Raw genomic sequence first — 14,872 nt, 5'->3', positions numbered from 1 at the left:
TGTGGTTAAGTAAATCTGATGTTTGTGCATGTTATGGTCTGGTAAAGAAGCTGGTTGCACGCTTCCATATTACACATCTGCACGGTGATCTGCACGTTCATCAGATAGTCTTTCTTATACCTGCGCAACTGTTTTTTTGACTTGATGTTTTGAGTAAAATTCTTTATCTTCTGATATTTGGATTGCATATTGCAGGAAAGTGTCGCACAGATATGCTGGAGGAATATGAGATTTGCATCTTAAATGCAGTATATTGCAAGTTAACAGTAAATGCAAACCATTGTAATTGAATTAATTTCTTCTATTTTCCAGGGTGCCAGAGAAACCTTTGAGAACTACTATAGGAAGCAGAGAAGAAAACAAGCCAGATTAGTCCTTCAGCCTCCTTCAAACATGGTAGGATGGTCCCCTACTTGCAGTGCTCAAACTTGCTTTGCTGAATAAAGGAGCAGAGGGTTATCTCTGGGCTTGTTGTTGCTGGTGGGTGGTCTCTAATTTATTTCTAGTTGCTCTTGGCCACCTTTGTTTTAATCTTCGCTCACTTTTTCTTTGTTGCAGCATGAAACTTTAGATGGCTACAGGAAATATTTTAATCAAATTGTAGGGTAGGTATTCTTTTTATATACATTCTTACTAAATATGTGTGCACTGTGTTGTTGAGGAGCCTAAAATGAAACAGACAAGAGGGAATGTCGGTCTTTTTGAGGGTCCTTTAAAGGATGGGGAGGGGGGGGAAGGGGGGGAGGTGGTTTGGGCTTAAGTGTTTTAGAGTGTATTTTATAGCACCCATGAACTTTGCTGCGTCACTAGTGGGAGTGTGGAGGAACCTGCCGGCTCTTGTACTAGCAAGTGCATTTCTGGGAATTTGAGGATAAATAATCTCTGTGGACTATGTGCGTCTACTTGCCCCACTAAAGAGATGAATAGGCCCTCTGCCTTAATTATTCTTTAATATTTGATAATTATTCTTTGATTATTTTTCCTGGTAAAAGAGGTGATTCTCAAGCCTCTATTCCTGTGAGCTTCTTATTATTGCACAGAAATTTGTCAAGAGTCTTCCAAAACCAGCCAAGCTTTAAGAGGAGGCAACCTAAGACTGGTAATCTAAGAAAGTTAGGGTATGATGTTGAAATTTCTTTTAACATCTCATTGTGACCATCGCACATGCAATGTGTGCTGCTCGCCATCTCACTTAGCTCCGTGCTCCTGGGCTGGATTGCCCTGACAAAACACAGCTGAGATTTTGTGCATTGCTGTTTAAAACACGCGGTGCCACGCTCGCTCCCTGAAAAATACAGTTTCTTTTTGGCCCGCATGTTTGATAACTGGAGATTGGAGTGAACTGATTGCCTTTAAATGGTTGTGAGCGTGTGGTGTAGCTGGGCACGAGAGAGTATTTTTCCCTGCAGTTTAAGTATTTTTCCCTGCAGTTAGCCAATTGTAACGCGATTGCTGCTGGCTGGAGCAGAGTTTAATCAGCGGTTCTTGTTCAAATAATAGGGTGGAGGACTTTGAGAGAGGGGAAGTTCTGCCTTTGTATATACGCTCAGTTGCATTACTATGAGCAACTATGTTTTAGCTCACTTCTGTAATACAGTGAAACATCATATACTGCGATGTTAAAAATAAGTGAATAAAGTGCTTAGCACTGGCTATATTTGATACAGATATCTGAGCTTGCTCTGGAGACTTGTGGTTGTGCAAATGTTGCGTGTCCCTCACATGCGGATTTTGCAGATCTCTTTTGATGTCTCAAAACCTGTAACTTTTGATAACGGTGCCATTTTCTCCTCTCCATTAGGTTTTTTGTAGTTGAAGATCACATCTTGCATACAACGCAGGGCTTGGTAAATAGAGCCTATATTGATGAGCTGTGGGAGATGGCGTTATCAAAAACTATTGCAGCACTAAGAACACATTCAGTAAGTAAAAGCCCTGGGTTGCTCAGCTGTTGCTTGAGTATGACTTGACATGCTGGAAATGCTGGCTTTTACAGTAGTATTCATTGTTTTGCCTCTTTTCCAATGACCCTGTTTAAAATCATAACATGAAGATACACTGCTATTTCCCCCAAAGCTTTCTCTAGCTTTTTTTGCCACTTGATGCAATGCATTTCCCTGTACCAAACTCTCAATATTTTGGGGGACTGGAAAGAAGAAAATCATGGTTTGAGATTTTTCTTTTTACTTCACTGATCACTTTTGAAAAGCGCCAGCAGAGGGAGTTGGTTTGTCCCAGGAAACTGGGGAAAAAAGCGTCTATTTGGCACACTGAAGTATGACCTTGTTTGATATTCCCTCAAAGTTCATGGCAGTGAATAGGCTGCTATCAAACTGCAAATAATTTGTACGTAAAAAGACACTAAATACACTTCTTATTTTTTAATACTGAAAGAAGGTTGGAAAAAAAATTGCTTATCTCTTCGGTATTTCTCTGCTTGATCAAAAAAACCAAAGCCAATTGCAAAAAATGTACAATTTTTTACCAGTTTTATATCTCCTTATATAACGTTGTACTGGTTCAGCTGGGAGCACTGGAGTTTTCCGAAAACCTTGTTGGCTAACAGGATGAAAAAATTGCGTTTTGACTGTAAAAGGGAAAGCATTAATGACTTTCCACATGTCCATTTTCAAACTGTTGGGCCATTTTGTCCAGGAAAAACAAAGTATTTAATCACTGAAATCCCACTGCAGCTCCGGGAAGGCAGTGCCATCTGAAAGCACGGGGATGCTGCAGGGCCATGTTGATGCAAGCCTGCATCTAATGTGATGTAACATGCGTGTGGTTGTACCCAAGTGATAATGATGTCGTTGCTCTTTGCTGAGAAGAACCTAAAATTTCTGCATGGAGACACAGTATGCTGCTCGCTCCAAACCACACTGAGTTCATGCATTTACGTGCCCTAGCTTAGCGTGGTTGCCCAGGGGCAGTGTTGCTGAAGAGTTGCTTGGCTTTACCTGTGCAGGTGGGGATAATCCATTTGATGGACCTGGAGCTCGTTGGGATGAGGGACCACAACGGCTTCCTGGGGCACTCTGGCTCCGTCCAGCACGGCAGTTGTGTTGACTGGAAAGCTGCCTCCTTCCACTTAAGCTTCTGTGTTATGAAAGGGGATAAACACAGAGATGCGTACCCCGCTAGGTTGTAAAGCTGTGTTTATTTTCTTTTTAAGTGGGGGTTTCTGTTAGGTGAAAGCCGTGAAAGTAAGCCAGGTACAAACATGGTGTTTTTCAGTTTTACCAACTTTGTTGCCCTGACAAGTTGTTTTAAGTGATGCCAAACTTAATGCATGAAGTGGCTGCCAAGTGAGCTTTTTTTTTCAGTAATGATGAAATGTTACATGACTTCTCAGCACTACTACTGTGGTCATCAGTCATCTCTATGTACTGGTCACCCTATAGATCCCATGTAGACCAGTGCCGTCCATCCCATATTGCTGTTGAGACTTGATGGAGGGCTGTCATGTTGGTGAGGCAGTTTCAGTTCTTCCTGTTCAGCCAAACCTATCCCTGGATTTTCTTCCTTGCTGCAGACAGGAACATCTTTTATCACTTCTGATAGCTTTAGGGCATTATCTTTCTTTCTGACTTTCTTTTCTGGACAGTGAAATGGAAAATGTGTCTCTTCCAGTCTTTCACATTGATTAATGGAGTCATTCCTCCTTGAGTTTCCAGTGAGCTTTAAATCTGTTTCTCTTTCCAGCTTATGATCACTGATTCTATATTTGGTAAGACTCTGTCTGAAATTTTACATATTTCAGCATACGGCTGTTGTCTGCTACGTCCAGAGAGCACGTGAAGCCTGTGGGTAACGTGGGGTGGCTCTAAGGGGACAAACAGCGCTGTCACTACACTGAGTTGTGTCTTTAGGGTTTTGAGCAGTGACCTGACTTGCAATAAATACATGTATTGTAGCTCTGACCACTGGTGTTGCTGAAATATAGGCATGCAGGATGTTTTTTCTCAGCCTGAACCACTTAGCAATGCAGACTTCGTATGGGGCTCAGGGATGCCTCGCTGCGATGCTTCATTACCGTCAGACACAACACACTAAATATTAAATGAGAGGCGCTGCTGTCGTCTTGGTATGACAGCGCGCTGATTTGCTTCATCTCCTCTCGCTTCCCCAGCAGCTGCTGGGTAATCTTAGAGACACTTCAGGTATCTCTAGAGCAACCGAAATCCTTATTCATCATGGAGAGCCTCAAGAGCAGTGTGTTATGAGGAGAGATACCCTTATCAGTGTGCCTTCCCTTGCCCTGTACAGCGTTAGGGCATGGGCTGTAGGATGAAAGCTGCTGATCGTAAGACTGTACAGCGTGCCTACGTATCACTCAATGATGACACAGGAGGGCTGAAGGCAATATTTTTCCCGCGTGTGGCAGTTAAAATCATGTTTTAATTTCTCTCCTTCTTTGCAGTCCTACTGCTCAGACCCGAGCCTGGTGTTAGACTTGAAGAACCTCATTGTCCTCTTTGCAGATACACTCCAGGTATGGGGCTATTGGCAACCGCTCTTTATCTCGCTGAACAGTCATGCTGCTCACAGGTGGTGTCTGTCAGTGTAGTTAAATGGCTGATGTCAGCTTTCTGTGGTGGCCCAGCTTCTTTTTTGGCATTGTGGTGCATGAATTATGGCACCTGATGGACAGCCTGGTTCGCTCTGCATGTGGGATGGCCAGCCCATGAGCAAGGCCAAAGCCTTGGCCACCTTGCCAAGCCCTTGTCCCTCCTGTCCGCACCCAGCCCAGCCTTTAATAGCCCTTGGTCCTACCACCTCAGTAAATCACCACCTAAATATCTCCACCAGCACTGTTCATCTCTGTGGTGGCAGTATGGGAGAATTTGCCCACATGGTCCCTATTAAATGAGAAAATAATCTTCAACTGCCTGTGGTGACCCTTTCTTCTATGAAGTTGCTCTCTTCCCCCACCTCCCTACAGGGCTATGGCTTCCCGGTGAACCAACTCTTTGACATGCTGTTGGAGATCCAAGACCAGTATAGTGAAACCCTGCTGAAGAAATGGTCAGGAGTTTTCAGGTAAGATCTTTAAGCAAACTCATGAGATGTACCTTACAAAGTAGCTTTGGCCCATAAATAAAGTCTTTTGAGATATTAGTTGCAAGGTCGTGTTTAAATTTTGGGCAACAGTAAGCTTCAGCTTGGACCAGGGAAAGCCAATTTAAGCACAGTTTGAGGATCCTGCGTGTGGTGAGATCCGTGCAATAAATCAGTATAGACCAGAGGTTTTATGTCGCAGAGAGATAAAGTTACGGTTTCATTATGAAGCTCACACTGACAGTCGATAGATGGAAGGATGCAAAAACCTGGTGTTGCAGTAGCGTTACTGTGCCATTAGTCCAACACTGAGACACATGTGTCTTAGGACATCAGTGGCATATCCCTGTGCTGCTGCTGTAGGCACATCCATGAGCTGAGCAGTTGCCCACAGGTAGGGCATGATATATTATCCAGGGTCCCATGCTGTACTCTGGAGCCACCAGCTCATCCTGTGAGGGTCCTCCAGGATATCCCAGGACTGAGGTGTCTCAGAACATGGGGCATTGGGAAGAGGTACTGGAGGATTGTCAATGCCCTGGTAGCTCAGCATCCGTCTTCTTCAAGTCAGGCAGGACTGAAGCTCACCTGGACTTTACCAGGACTTTACCAGGGGCTGCTGCTGAAGCTCCAGTCTGGACTAAAATCACCAGTAAGCTCTGGTTGTGGTTTTATGCAGGCTGAAGGCAGGAAGCTGGGAGAGATCATTGAGTCTGGCTGCAGCAAAGATGATTTCAACACTCACAAACATGGGGAGAAGTTTAGGCCTATGGAATCACCTCTTAGACTGGCACCAACTTCTTAAGAGCTTCCCAACGGAGCAGTATATCTGCAAAGTTGTGGTTGGTCTGTCATCACAGAACTATCTTTCTAACTTTTTTTTTATTTTCTTAGAAATATACTTGATTTGGATAACTACAGTCCCATCCCAGTGGCAAATGAAGAAGTTTATAAGAAAATAGTTGGACAGTTTCCATTCCAGGATGCAGAACTTGAAAAGGTAATCTTGAAATGGGGGAAGTGGCACAGCTTATCTGCTCTTGCAGGGAAAGCCCGTACTCTTGTTAGTGGCATCAAGAACTGCAAATGAAAGAGTCAAAAAAACTCCCCAAAAACCAAACCAAATAAACAACAACAACAAAAACAAAACGAGGAAAAAGAACAAATATACTTTCCATGTGATGCATTTCTGGTGCGGTTGAGGAGAGTCGTCGATTTTATTTTCAGATCACAGTGTACTGTTGCAGCTGAACAGTGCTTGCAGTAGACAAGAAACGAGAAATATCTGCTTCCATTGGTATTTTATTCCCATTTTATGAAGTGTGTTAGTGACCTTTTATTTGTTTTAATCTCATCTCTTAAAAAAACAAGCCCAACAAAGTCATGTATCTTGGCTTTTGTGGAAGTGTGTGCTTGCAAAACCTAAGTGTAGCCAAATTTGACCTAGCCAGTGTCCCTTAAAAGCCTGCTTGGCCTTCTGCTCCACATCTGTCAGTCAGTGAGCTCCAAGCCTGGTGAACTTAATTAGGACTGGGAGGGTTTTCTATCCAAGTCAAGTGTTTAGATTTCAGAGAGTTTGTGTCCTTTCCCCAAAACTGTATCATGGGGTCCAGCTTCTTACTATTACACTCAGCACCTCTCAGCCATGTGTGTGCTATGGGTAAAAGCTGTTTGGAAAAATTTGGTACAGGACACCTGTTTCCTCTTGGCTTTTGGTGTTGTAAGCAAGTGCTCACCTTGGGCAGCAACTGTGGGAAGTGACCAAGCATAACACTTTGTGCATGGTGGGAGATAAAAGTCAAGGGGTTCTCCAACGCATTTTTTTCATATGACTTAGGGAGTTGGGAGAGGGAATGAGGGTCTCTTGTGCTGCCTGCTCCCTCCTAGCTGCAAGTTTCCTTCCAGCTCATTTCAGACTCCAAATCCCTTATGCACCCATGTGCCATTTGTAAGTGATTATCTGGTCTTTCACTTGGCTGAAATGTTTATATAATATACAATAAATGCTGGCTTGTTGTTTCATTGCTGGACTTAGCTAAATACTAGCATTAATTTGACTGCTTGGAACATGTTGCTGGAAAGCAGTCGTCACTCCTGTTAAATATCTGCTCTTCGACTTGAATTCTCTCCTGTGTTTTACAGCAACAGTTTCCAAAGAAGTTCCCCTTTTCTGAGTTTGTGCCTAAAGTTTACAATCAGATTAAGGAATTCATCTACGCCTGTCTGAAGTTTTCGGAAGACCTTCATCTGAGGTAGGGGATGAGTGTGCTAATGGTTGTAGTACGGAGGTTTTGTCTGCAGTGAAAGGTCTCAACAAGTTTTAAAATATGAATTCTTTTCCTCAACCCTTCATGCTGCAAAACTGCTTGGATATACCCTGTCCAGGGTGAAGGCGACCGGTGGTCTCCTTAGAGCGGTGGCATCCTTAATTTACAAAGGGCTGTCCAAGTCTTCAAAAGTAGCTGCCTCATAGAGAGAAAGGTAGCCCAGGACCATGCTAGCTGTATAAAAAGTGAGGAGGCTGTTCCCTCTGAGATGTTTCCGAGTCAGTTGTACTAAATAGATGAGTATAGTTGTCTTGAGGAAGATAGCGATGTCCACTTGTCATTGGGTTAGTGCCTCGTGTACCATCTACAACTGGCACACTGTCTCCCCGCACTGTTGTCAAGAAAACTCTGAAGTTTTGATTTGCCCTGTGTGGTAATGAGTTTCGGCTGCTGGTTTAGGGTTTATTTTTCTTGTTTCCCATGAGAGTTTGTATACAAATAATCTGATTTTTTTTTTTAAAGCCTGCAAAATATTCCATGTGTTTTCCCTCCATTTTCCATCCCAAGGTACCTTAATGCTGGTTTTGCCTGTGGGTATGAGATTGGAAGATGGCTATATTAGCCAGAAACTGCAAGTTCGTGCTTTCTTTTTGTACCCTATAATGTCTTCAACTTGGTAGAGGTATATAAATAAATAACGAGATTTTTACTTGAAGGAGGGATCCTTTTTCTCCTCTGGCTGTGTGCGGCACTGTACTAGTGAGAGATTGGACTGTGTGTGAGGCTTCACCTCCCTTGGCAACTTCATGTCCTGGCCATGGCCTGGCACTGGACTTTACCGCAGTGCTGATGTGAAGCTAAAGCAGTGTTCTGGGGACTCACCAGCTGTTTCAGTGCCTGCACAAGGCTCTTCAGGGTATTAATTTCTCTTTCTTTGTGAGAGGGATAGTACTTTGAAGATCCACTTTCTCTCCATCATCTGCTAGAGGACACGGCAGCTTGTTGGCTGATGTGGAAGCACAGGACATTTCTCACCCTGCATTTAATCTCAACCTTTCACTGGTGGCAGGTTGTTCTCTTTGGTGGCTCCCAGGGCTCTTAACCTGTGGGTCACCATTAAAGATCTCGGTTTCTAAAGTTGGCAGAATGGTCTGATTTCACACGGATGCTGGTTTCACCGAACCCCTCCGTTGGCACTTCCCTCGTGAGTTTTGTGCTCTTTACCATTATGGAGATGATTGGGTTTGTCAGGGAAGGGAAGAAAAGCGTCCCCTTGGGTCCCTTCTCAGGGGTCCCCCCGGAGACATTATTAAAATTCCTTTTGACATTGGATTTTCCAGCTCTTTTTGAGGAGTGGTGTTGGGATGGGGGAAGGGAGCCCAGCTCTTGGCTTTTCTAGCCAAACATTTGGAATATTTCTCTGAAAACCCCTGTGACACTTTCTTCATTTCACCCTGACAGCTTGAATTAGGTTTTATTAGGAAGCTTGGCTACAAAGCCGGCAGCAAGTTTTCTTTCTCTTCTCTTTCTTTTTCTTCTTTGGTTGTCATTTACCTTGCACCCTGGAGTGATTGGGGTCAGCCCGTCAGTCATGGGAGGCCTGAAGGTCATGACTACTGCTATGGGATACGGGACATCAGCTGTCATTAACCCAGACAGTTCGCTTAAATATTCTGCGGTCTTTTCCTGAAGAGCAGAGCCTATGGCAGAAAACTTATTTTGTATTTTTTTTCTATTTTTTTTGAAGTAGCTCCTTGTATTTGTTGGATGGGAGTGTTTTCCTTTATGTTGATATGCTTGTGAAGTTATTTTGCTTTTCAAGCATTTGAAGAAAATTTGGAGCTTACTATGCGTTTTTAGGCATTGCAGATTTTTTTGTTTGGCTTTATTAATTTGATTAGGAGAAAGAAAACCTTCTTTATATTTTCAGCAGTTCTGCCTTTGTTAAAAAGTGTGTATTTGAGCTCATCCAAGAGATTTCTTTAAAAGTATCCACTTGCTGGAAGGCTTCTAATGGCTCCAGTGGAATTTCTCATTTGAAAGATAGGGAATATCTTTGGAAAACAGTAGGTGGAAGGACGAGATGTCAGCTCTAATCTACCAGGACTTCAATTGTTTAGTTTTGGGTTTTTTTCAAACAAAGCGCCAATCTTGAAAGCACTTGGGATACAATTTTTGAAAGTGCTGAAAATAATTTCAGTACATAAAGTTTTTAAAAATAAAATAAAAAAATCAGAGGCTTGAATAACTAAATCAGGCTGGACCTTTGGAAGCCCACTTTAGGAGAGAGGAGATAAATGTGGTTTCTTTGATAGTTCATATTGTTGCTTTGGTGTTACTAGTGGTCTGTGGTTGTAGACCAAGCCTGGTAATGAAGTTGGTAGATCAAATTGATGTCAGACATACGTAGAGAGCAGCCGATATGAAAAATATTGCTCGTTTGGGGGTTTTGTTTTCTTCTTGTATATATGAGAACTGAGAGCTGAGCTTTCTGTTGAGCCAAGACCCTGCCTCTACTTCACAGTCAAGAGTCGGCGTCATACAGCTGACTGGTACCATTACTCTGCTAACTGGCCCCGCTGGTCTGGGCGCTGGGTCTCGACTGTTGGTGTGAGCTTGGTTCGTCGTTTCAGCTGGGAGGCTGCTGGGCAAGGCAACTGCTAACTCCCGTTGCTCTTGTTGTCACCCTCACTGACCTCTTCTGTTGAACCAAGGAAGATTTGGGGGATTGCAGTCCAGCACCTGGTCAAATCCTGCTCTTTTTTTTTTTTTTTTTTTTTTCCCCCAAGGGATTTTTTTTTTCTTTACTCAGTGTGTGGACCTCATGGCAAATGTTGCAAATCCTTCTGCTCTTGTGGAATGCAACTGCAGGGGTTACCAGGCTGCTTGACCCACCATGTAACTGAAGTTACAACCTGATTTTCTAGCTTATGCAGCCAAGAAACAAAATGAGAACAGGAAACCTTTGGAAATGGTGCTTGTATGCAGAGAAAGCTCAGGTAGAAGTGCTTTGAAGAAGTAAAAGCAGCACGGAAGTGCTAAGCAGTCTTATTAAGCACTACTTGTTTATGCCCTGGAGGCTATCATGGTTGAGATGTTCCTGCAGCTGAAGTGAGCAATTAAAGCAAACTCTCAATTTGCAAAGCGTTTGGTGATATGGCAACCTCGTGCCGTCAGCCCTGGCTGTGGCGTCAGGCATAGGCCAGCAGCATCGTACTCCTGCCAAGAGCATGACTGTCTCAGGGCGTACACGCAGCCAGACAGTAACTGGCTTGTTTAAGTTTGATGCCCTGAAGACAGGTTGACATTTGAATTTAAAAAAGAAAGCTTTTCGAGCACGACCTAGTTGGTTGCTGTGTTGGTTTAGTGAGAAAAGCTGACATCATGTCCAAACCCCCATGTTTTCATCTGTGCATTCTTGGTTACAGAAGATACTGGAAGCTCTGGCCACCAGCTCCTCTTCCAACCTTGGCCGTTCTCACCTCCACGAACCTTAGCAATGGGCTATGTTACTCCCTGTGTATCGCATTTCAGGATTTCCCAGGGAAAATCCCAAAAGGGCCACAGTGCTTGTACAAAGATATAGCTTTGTGTATTGTTTGCTCCCTACGGAATTTTTTCTTTACCCACTCTGAGTGTGGGTCCAGACCATTTTGCTTCCCAGCCCCCTTCCCTTGTTCCCACACCGCTCCAGCAGCAGCAGGCAGCTGCCCCTGGTGTCACGAGGTTTTTTTGTACCACCCCTTCACTTTAAATCTCCTTTTTACCATCTGTAGATCGTCACAGGGTTATATTTTGTTGTATTTGCTATATTTAACCATGCTATTGTCTGGTGGAGGGAACTGGGGACAATCTGGTTCTTCCTGGGGGATGATGGAGAGCCTGGGGATTGTGTGTATGCAAGTGTGGTGGGTTTTGGGGATTTTTTTGTTTATCTTCAAGTAAAACCTTGTTTGAGAGCTCTACCCATAGTATAAAGACCAGGAAAATTCATTAGCTGGTTTCTTCTCTTCCCCCTGCCTTTTTGATTTCTGTTCCACACTTTTAAAAACCCAAATGCATCACTTTGTACCTTACATCAAAACCCTGCGAGAAGGAGCCAAGGAGTCCATCTGGGATGTGGAGTGGGCTAGCCCTGATCGTCACTGGCACAGGATATGTTTCCCCACTAAGCAGGAGGAAAATAAACTCACAGAGATCAGTGATGATGATCTAGAAGAGACCCACACTAAGACTTTGGCTGGTGACATTGAATTTAAATTATCAGGAGCTGGGTCCTGCCGAGCTGCTGGCCCTGCTCCACTTGCATCCAACTGGGAAGGAGACAGTGGTCAACCCTTGGCAGGCGTGTAGCTCGGAAAAGCAGATTTCTAAACATCAGGGCAAAGGAAATATTAGAGAAACCTGTTGGGGAGTGCAGCATGGTGAGCAGCCGCTGGGTGTGCAGGGAGTTGTGCAGCTGGGCTTTTCCTTGGGAAAGCTGCAGCAGGACACGGCTTTCTTGGTCTCATGGAAACGTGAACGTGACTTTGCTCAGAGATGCGAGCAGGGAGCAATGTTTGCCACTTATCCCAGGAATTTGGGGACTTTCAGTGCAATTCTCATGCAGCAGCACAAGGAAGGTCCTGAATAACTTGAAAAATGTAGTTGACTGAAGGATGCGTCGTGCTCAGGGAGGAGGAGCAGGTACAGGAGATGCTACTGTGACCACAGGGTTGCCTTTGGAGAAGGCTTAGTCTTGCTTTCCCAAGCATCAGGCGCTGATGGATCAGGGCTCAGCTCCATGCATCTGCCTTATGTTAAATAGGCACAGAATTGGGGAGGTGTGAGATGGACTGGGGCTGGCAGCGCCATGTCCCTGCACCAGCAGGCACCCTGATAGCAGCTCACCAACATTCCCCATATCACGTGCTGGCGGTGGGGTAACTGCAAGGTTTGCTTTTGCTTCTTGTGTCCATCCCTGCTTTGTAATCTGGCCCATTTGTCAGGTGCAACAGGAGAAGGAGCAAAAGGTCACGGACTTGATTTAGTGGGAGCCTTAAAGTTTGTAGCACTTCTTAGCCTTCCTTTCCTTGCCCTTAGCTGCCTGTCACTGCGCTGCCAGAGATAAAGCCCCATAGTGTCAGGGCTAATGCAGGGCCAATGACAGATCAAAGGAGCCTGTGCTGGGGTGGGTTTCCAAAACCTCCGTGAGAAAGGAGAGGTTGTGCTTGGCTGGCATGCATTTTGGAGGGGCAGGAACACAAGCAGAAAACCAACCCCCCAAACTTCAGCAATGCTGCAGTTGCAACCATCTAGCAAAGGGCATGAACATGTTACAAGATCTTCCAGTTTGATTTAGTTAAAGAAAAAGCCATGAGAAGGTGGTGTGTGTGGGGTATTTGGGAGTTTGATTTGGTTTTTTCCCCCATTGCAGGTCCTTGATCCCTTTCCCCTTGCTGAACGTGCAAAACTCCAGCATTGTGTGGAGGGCAGTGGCTTGGCTGCGTGGGTTAGTGCTGATGCTGTGGGCAGCTCTTACCCATGCTGGACTCATGCTCTAAGAGGAGAGGCCTCAGGGATGTAGGATGTAGGATTTGCCTGTATAATCCCCATTCCTTATAGTCACATGCACAAAAAGGCCTAAAGTGTTGGTATTTTGGAATTTATTAGTATGTCAGTGCCTGTAAGTGGTCCATGGATGATTAGGCATAAGCCAGCAGAGGATGTGGAAGGAGAGTGGGTGATGGGAGCTCCAGGTGATTTTCTTTTCATAGAGCATTTTGCAAATCTCTCTTGGAATTCTACTTTTCAGCTCCACGGAAGTTGATGATATGATTAGAAAATCTACAAATCTGCTGCTGACCCGAACACTGAGCAACTGTTTACAGAATGTCATCAAGAGGAAAAACGTCGGGCTGACGGAGGTAGGGCATGGCTTTGAGGAGACCCATTTCTAGGGCAGGGTGACAGAAGGGGGTTTGGTCCCTTGGAACTCCTTACAGCACCTTTAGAGATGCTGGTTTGGACCATTATTACAAAATATTTGGTTGGAAAACAATAATGGAACTACACAGTGTTGCTGTACAAATAAAGAAACACAATACTGCAGGAAAGAGGAAGCTTTTTTGCTGTTGCTGTTAGAATTGCTCCTCTTCTGAATTTGCAGAGACTTATATATCTGAATTAAAGTGGCGGGTTAGAAGACTTCAAGGAGCGCTGGGGAAGAGGCAAGTGGATGCTAGGAGATGGTGGGGGAGTGGTCCCCATCTGTAGGTGATGTTTGAGGCGGTTTCAGCACATTGCTGCAGTACAAACTCTATATTGGTATTTTCTTTTTGCGATCGATATTTTTTTTGTGCAGGAAGTCAGATTTCTGAAAAGTTTAATGCACGTAAATCACGGCTGTTTGGGAATGTGTGTGGTACCCAGGGCAGTTTGGATACCTTAGTGGGACCTCTATGTACTGTTATTAAATAAGTAGGTATTAGACAATTGCAGTTGTTTAATTGACTGTACTATAGAAATGTGTCATGTTCTCTGGACACTGTAAATACCATATGGAGGTGAGTTTTGGCGAGTTTACCACACTTAACAGCAGTATGTATTTACACATGATGCTTCCTCAGCCCTTCATCTAGAGGTCTGGAATCTCTCTGCTCCCTGGGGGCAAATTCCTCTTCCCTCCTGCTCCTCCCAAGGCTCCCTCCACAAAGAGGAATGCAACACTATCCTTGCAGTATCCATCCCCCAGATGATCACTTCTGCTGCTCTTGCAAATGTTCCCACAGTGTGATTGAGTATAGGAAGGGCAAACTGAATGTGACAGTCCCCTCAGCTGCTTTTGCCCAGTTTAAATGGTGTAGATGTTCCTGAGCATCTTCCCTGTTGAGCGAAGGTGATGCCTTTCTTTGGGCTGAGAGTGGCTTCTTCACGTGCTTTGGAGCTGAAGAGGATTTTTGCAAGGAAAGCCTACATAGCACAGCTCAAGTTTAAAATAAAGGTGTAGTATGTCCGGAGACTGGTGTTCATTTCTGAATCTCTTCTCATATTTTCAACTTCTTGTTCCTTATCACTTACCAAGGTACAACTAGTGCCCTCCTTGGGTTATCTGTACCATCATTTTTTTCAAATTTGGTTGAAGAAAAACTACTTTGAGGATCTTTGTCCATTCCTGCCTCTTTTCTTTGTGCAACCATTGACCTGTTTGACCAAATGGAAGCGTGCAGCATTTTTCGTCTGAATTTCTCAAATCCTTTCCTCTTAAGAAAAGACATTAATGTGACTGTGTGAAGCACAGGAATTAAAGGGCACATTGAAGAGTACCATATCGTCTACAACATAGTCCTGGTGTCAAAAGTGACTGCGGAAGATATTAAATTACCTTTCATAACTATCGCTTCCAAGATTTAATTTTTGCACAAAGCAACACCTTCAATTTCTGGGCTCTCCAATGTCATTTTCCAAGCAGTGAACAAGGTAATACAAGGCTGTGTACCAACCTTCCCAGTCTGTTATCCTCTTTAATTTATTTTTCTTTGCTGTTTTTTGGGGCTACCTCTGAACAG

General features: G+C 44.1%; 1 protein-coding gene across 4 annotated transcripts in view; it reads left to right on the top strand.

The window, feature by feature from the left end:
• EXOC6B (exocyst complex component 6B) overlaps positions 1 to 14,872 on the top strand; it is a 313,881-nt gene that overhangs the window by 189,373 nt on the left and 109,636 nt on the right. For all 4 annotated transcript variants that reach the window (XM_063337243.1, XM_063337242.1, XM_063337241.1 and 1 more), the window contains 8 exons: positions 313 to 396; positions 559 to 605; positions 1,802 to 1,922; positions 4,421 to 4,492; positions 4,943 to 5,040; positions 5,953 to 6,058; positions 7,201 to 7,310; positions 13,120 to 13,231. In XM_063337243.1, the coding sequence (XP_063193313.1) occupies positions 313 to 396; positions 559 to 605; positions 1,802 to 1,922; positions 4,421 to 4,492; positions 4,943 to 5,040; positions 5,953 to 6,058; positions 7,201 to 7,310; positions 13,120 to 13,231 (750 nt within the window). The remainder of the gene's footprint in view (positions 1 to 312; positions 397 to 558; positions 606 to 1,801; positions 1,923 to 4,420; positions 4,493 to 4,942; positions 5,041 to 5,952; positions 6,059 to 7,200; positions 7,311 to 13,119; positions 13,232 to 14,872) is intronic.

Source organism: Chroicocephalus ridibundus, chromosome 5, assembly GCF_963924245.1.
Source record: "Chroicocephalus ridibundus chromosome 5, bChrRid1.1, whole genome shotgun sequence".
NCBI classification, from domain to species: domain Eukaryota; kingdom Metazoa; phylum Chordata; class Aves; order Charadriiformes; family Laridae; genus Chroicocephalus; species Chroicocephalus ridibundus.
Note: the sequence above shows the minus strand (reverse complement) of the source record. Positions and strands in the feature narration are given on the sequence as shown.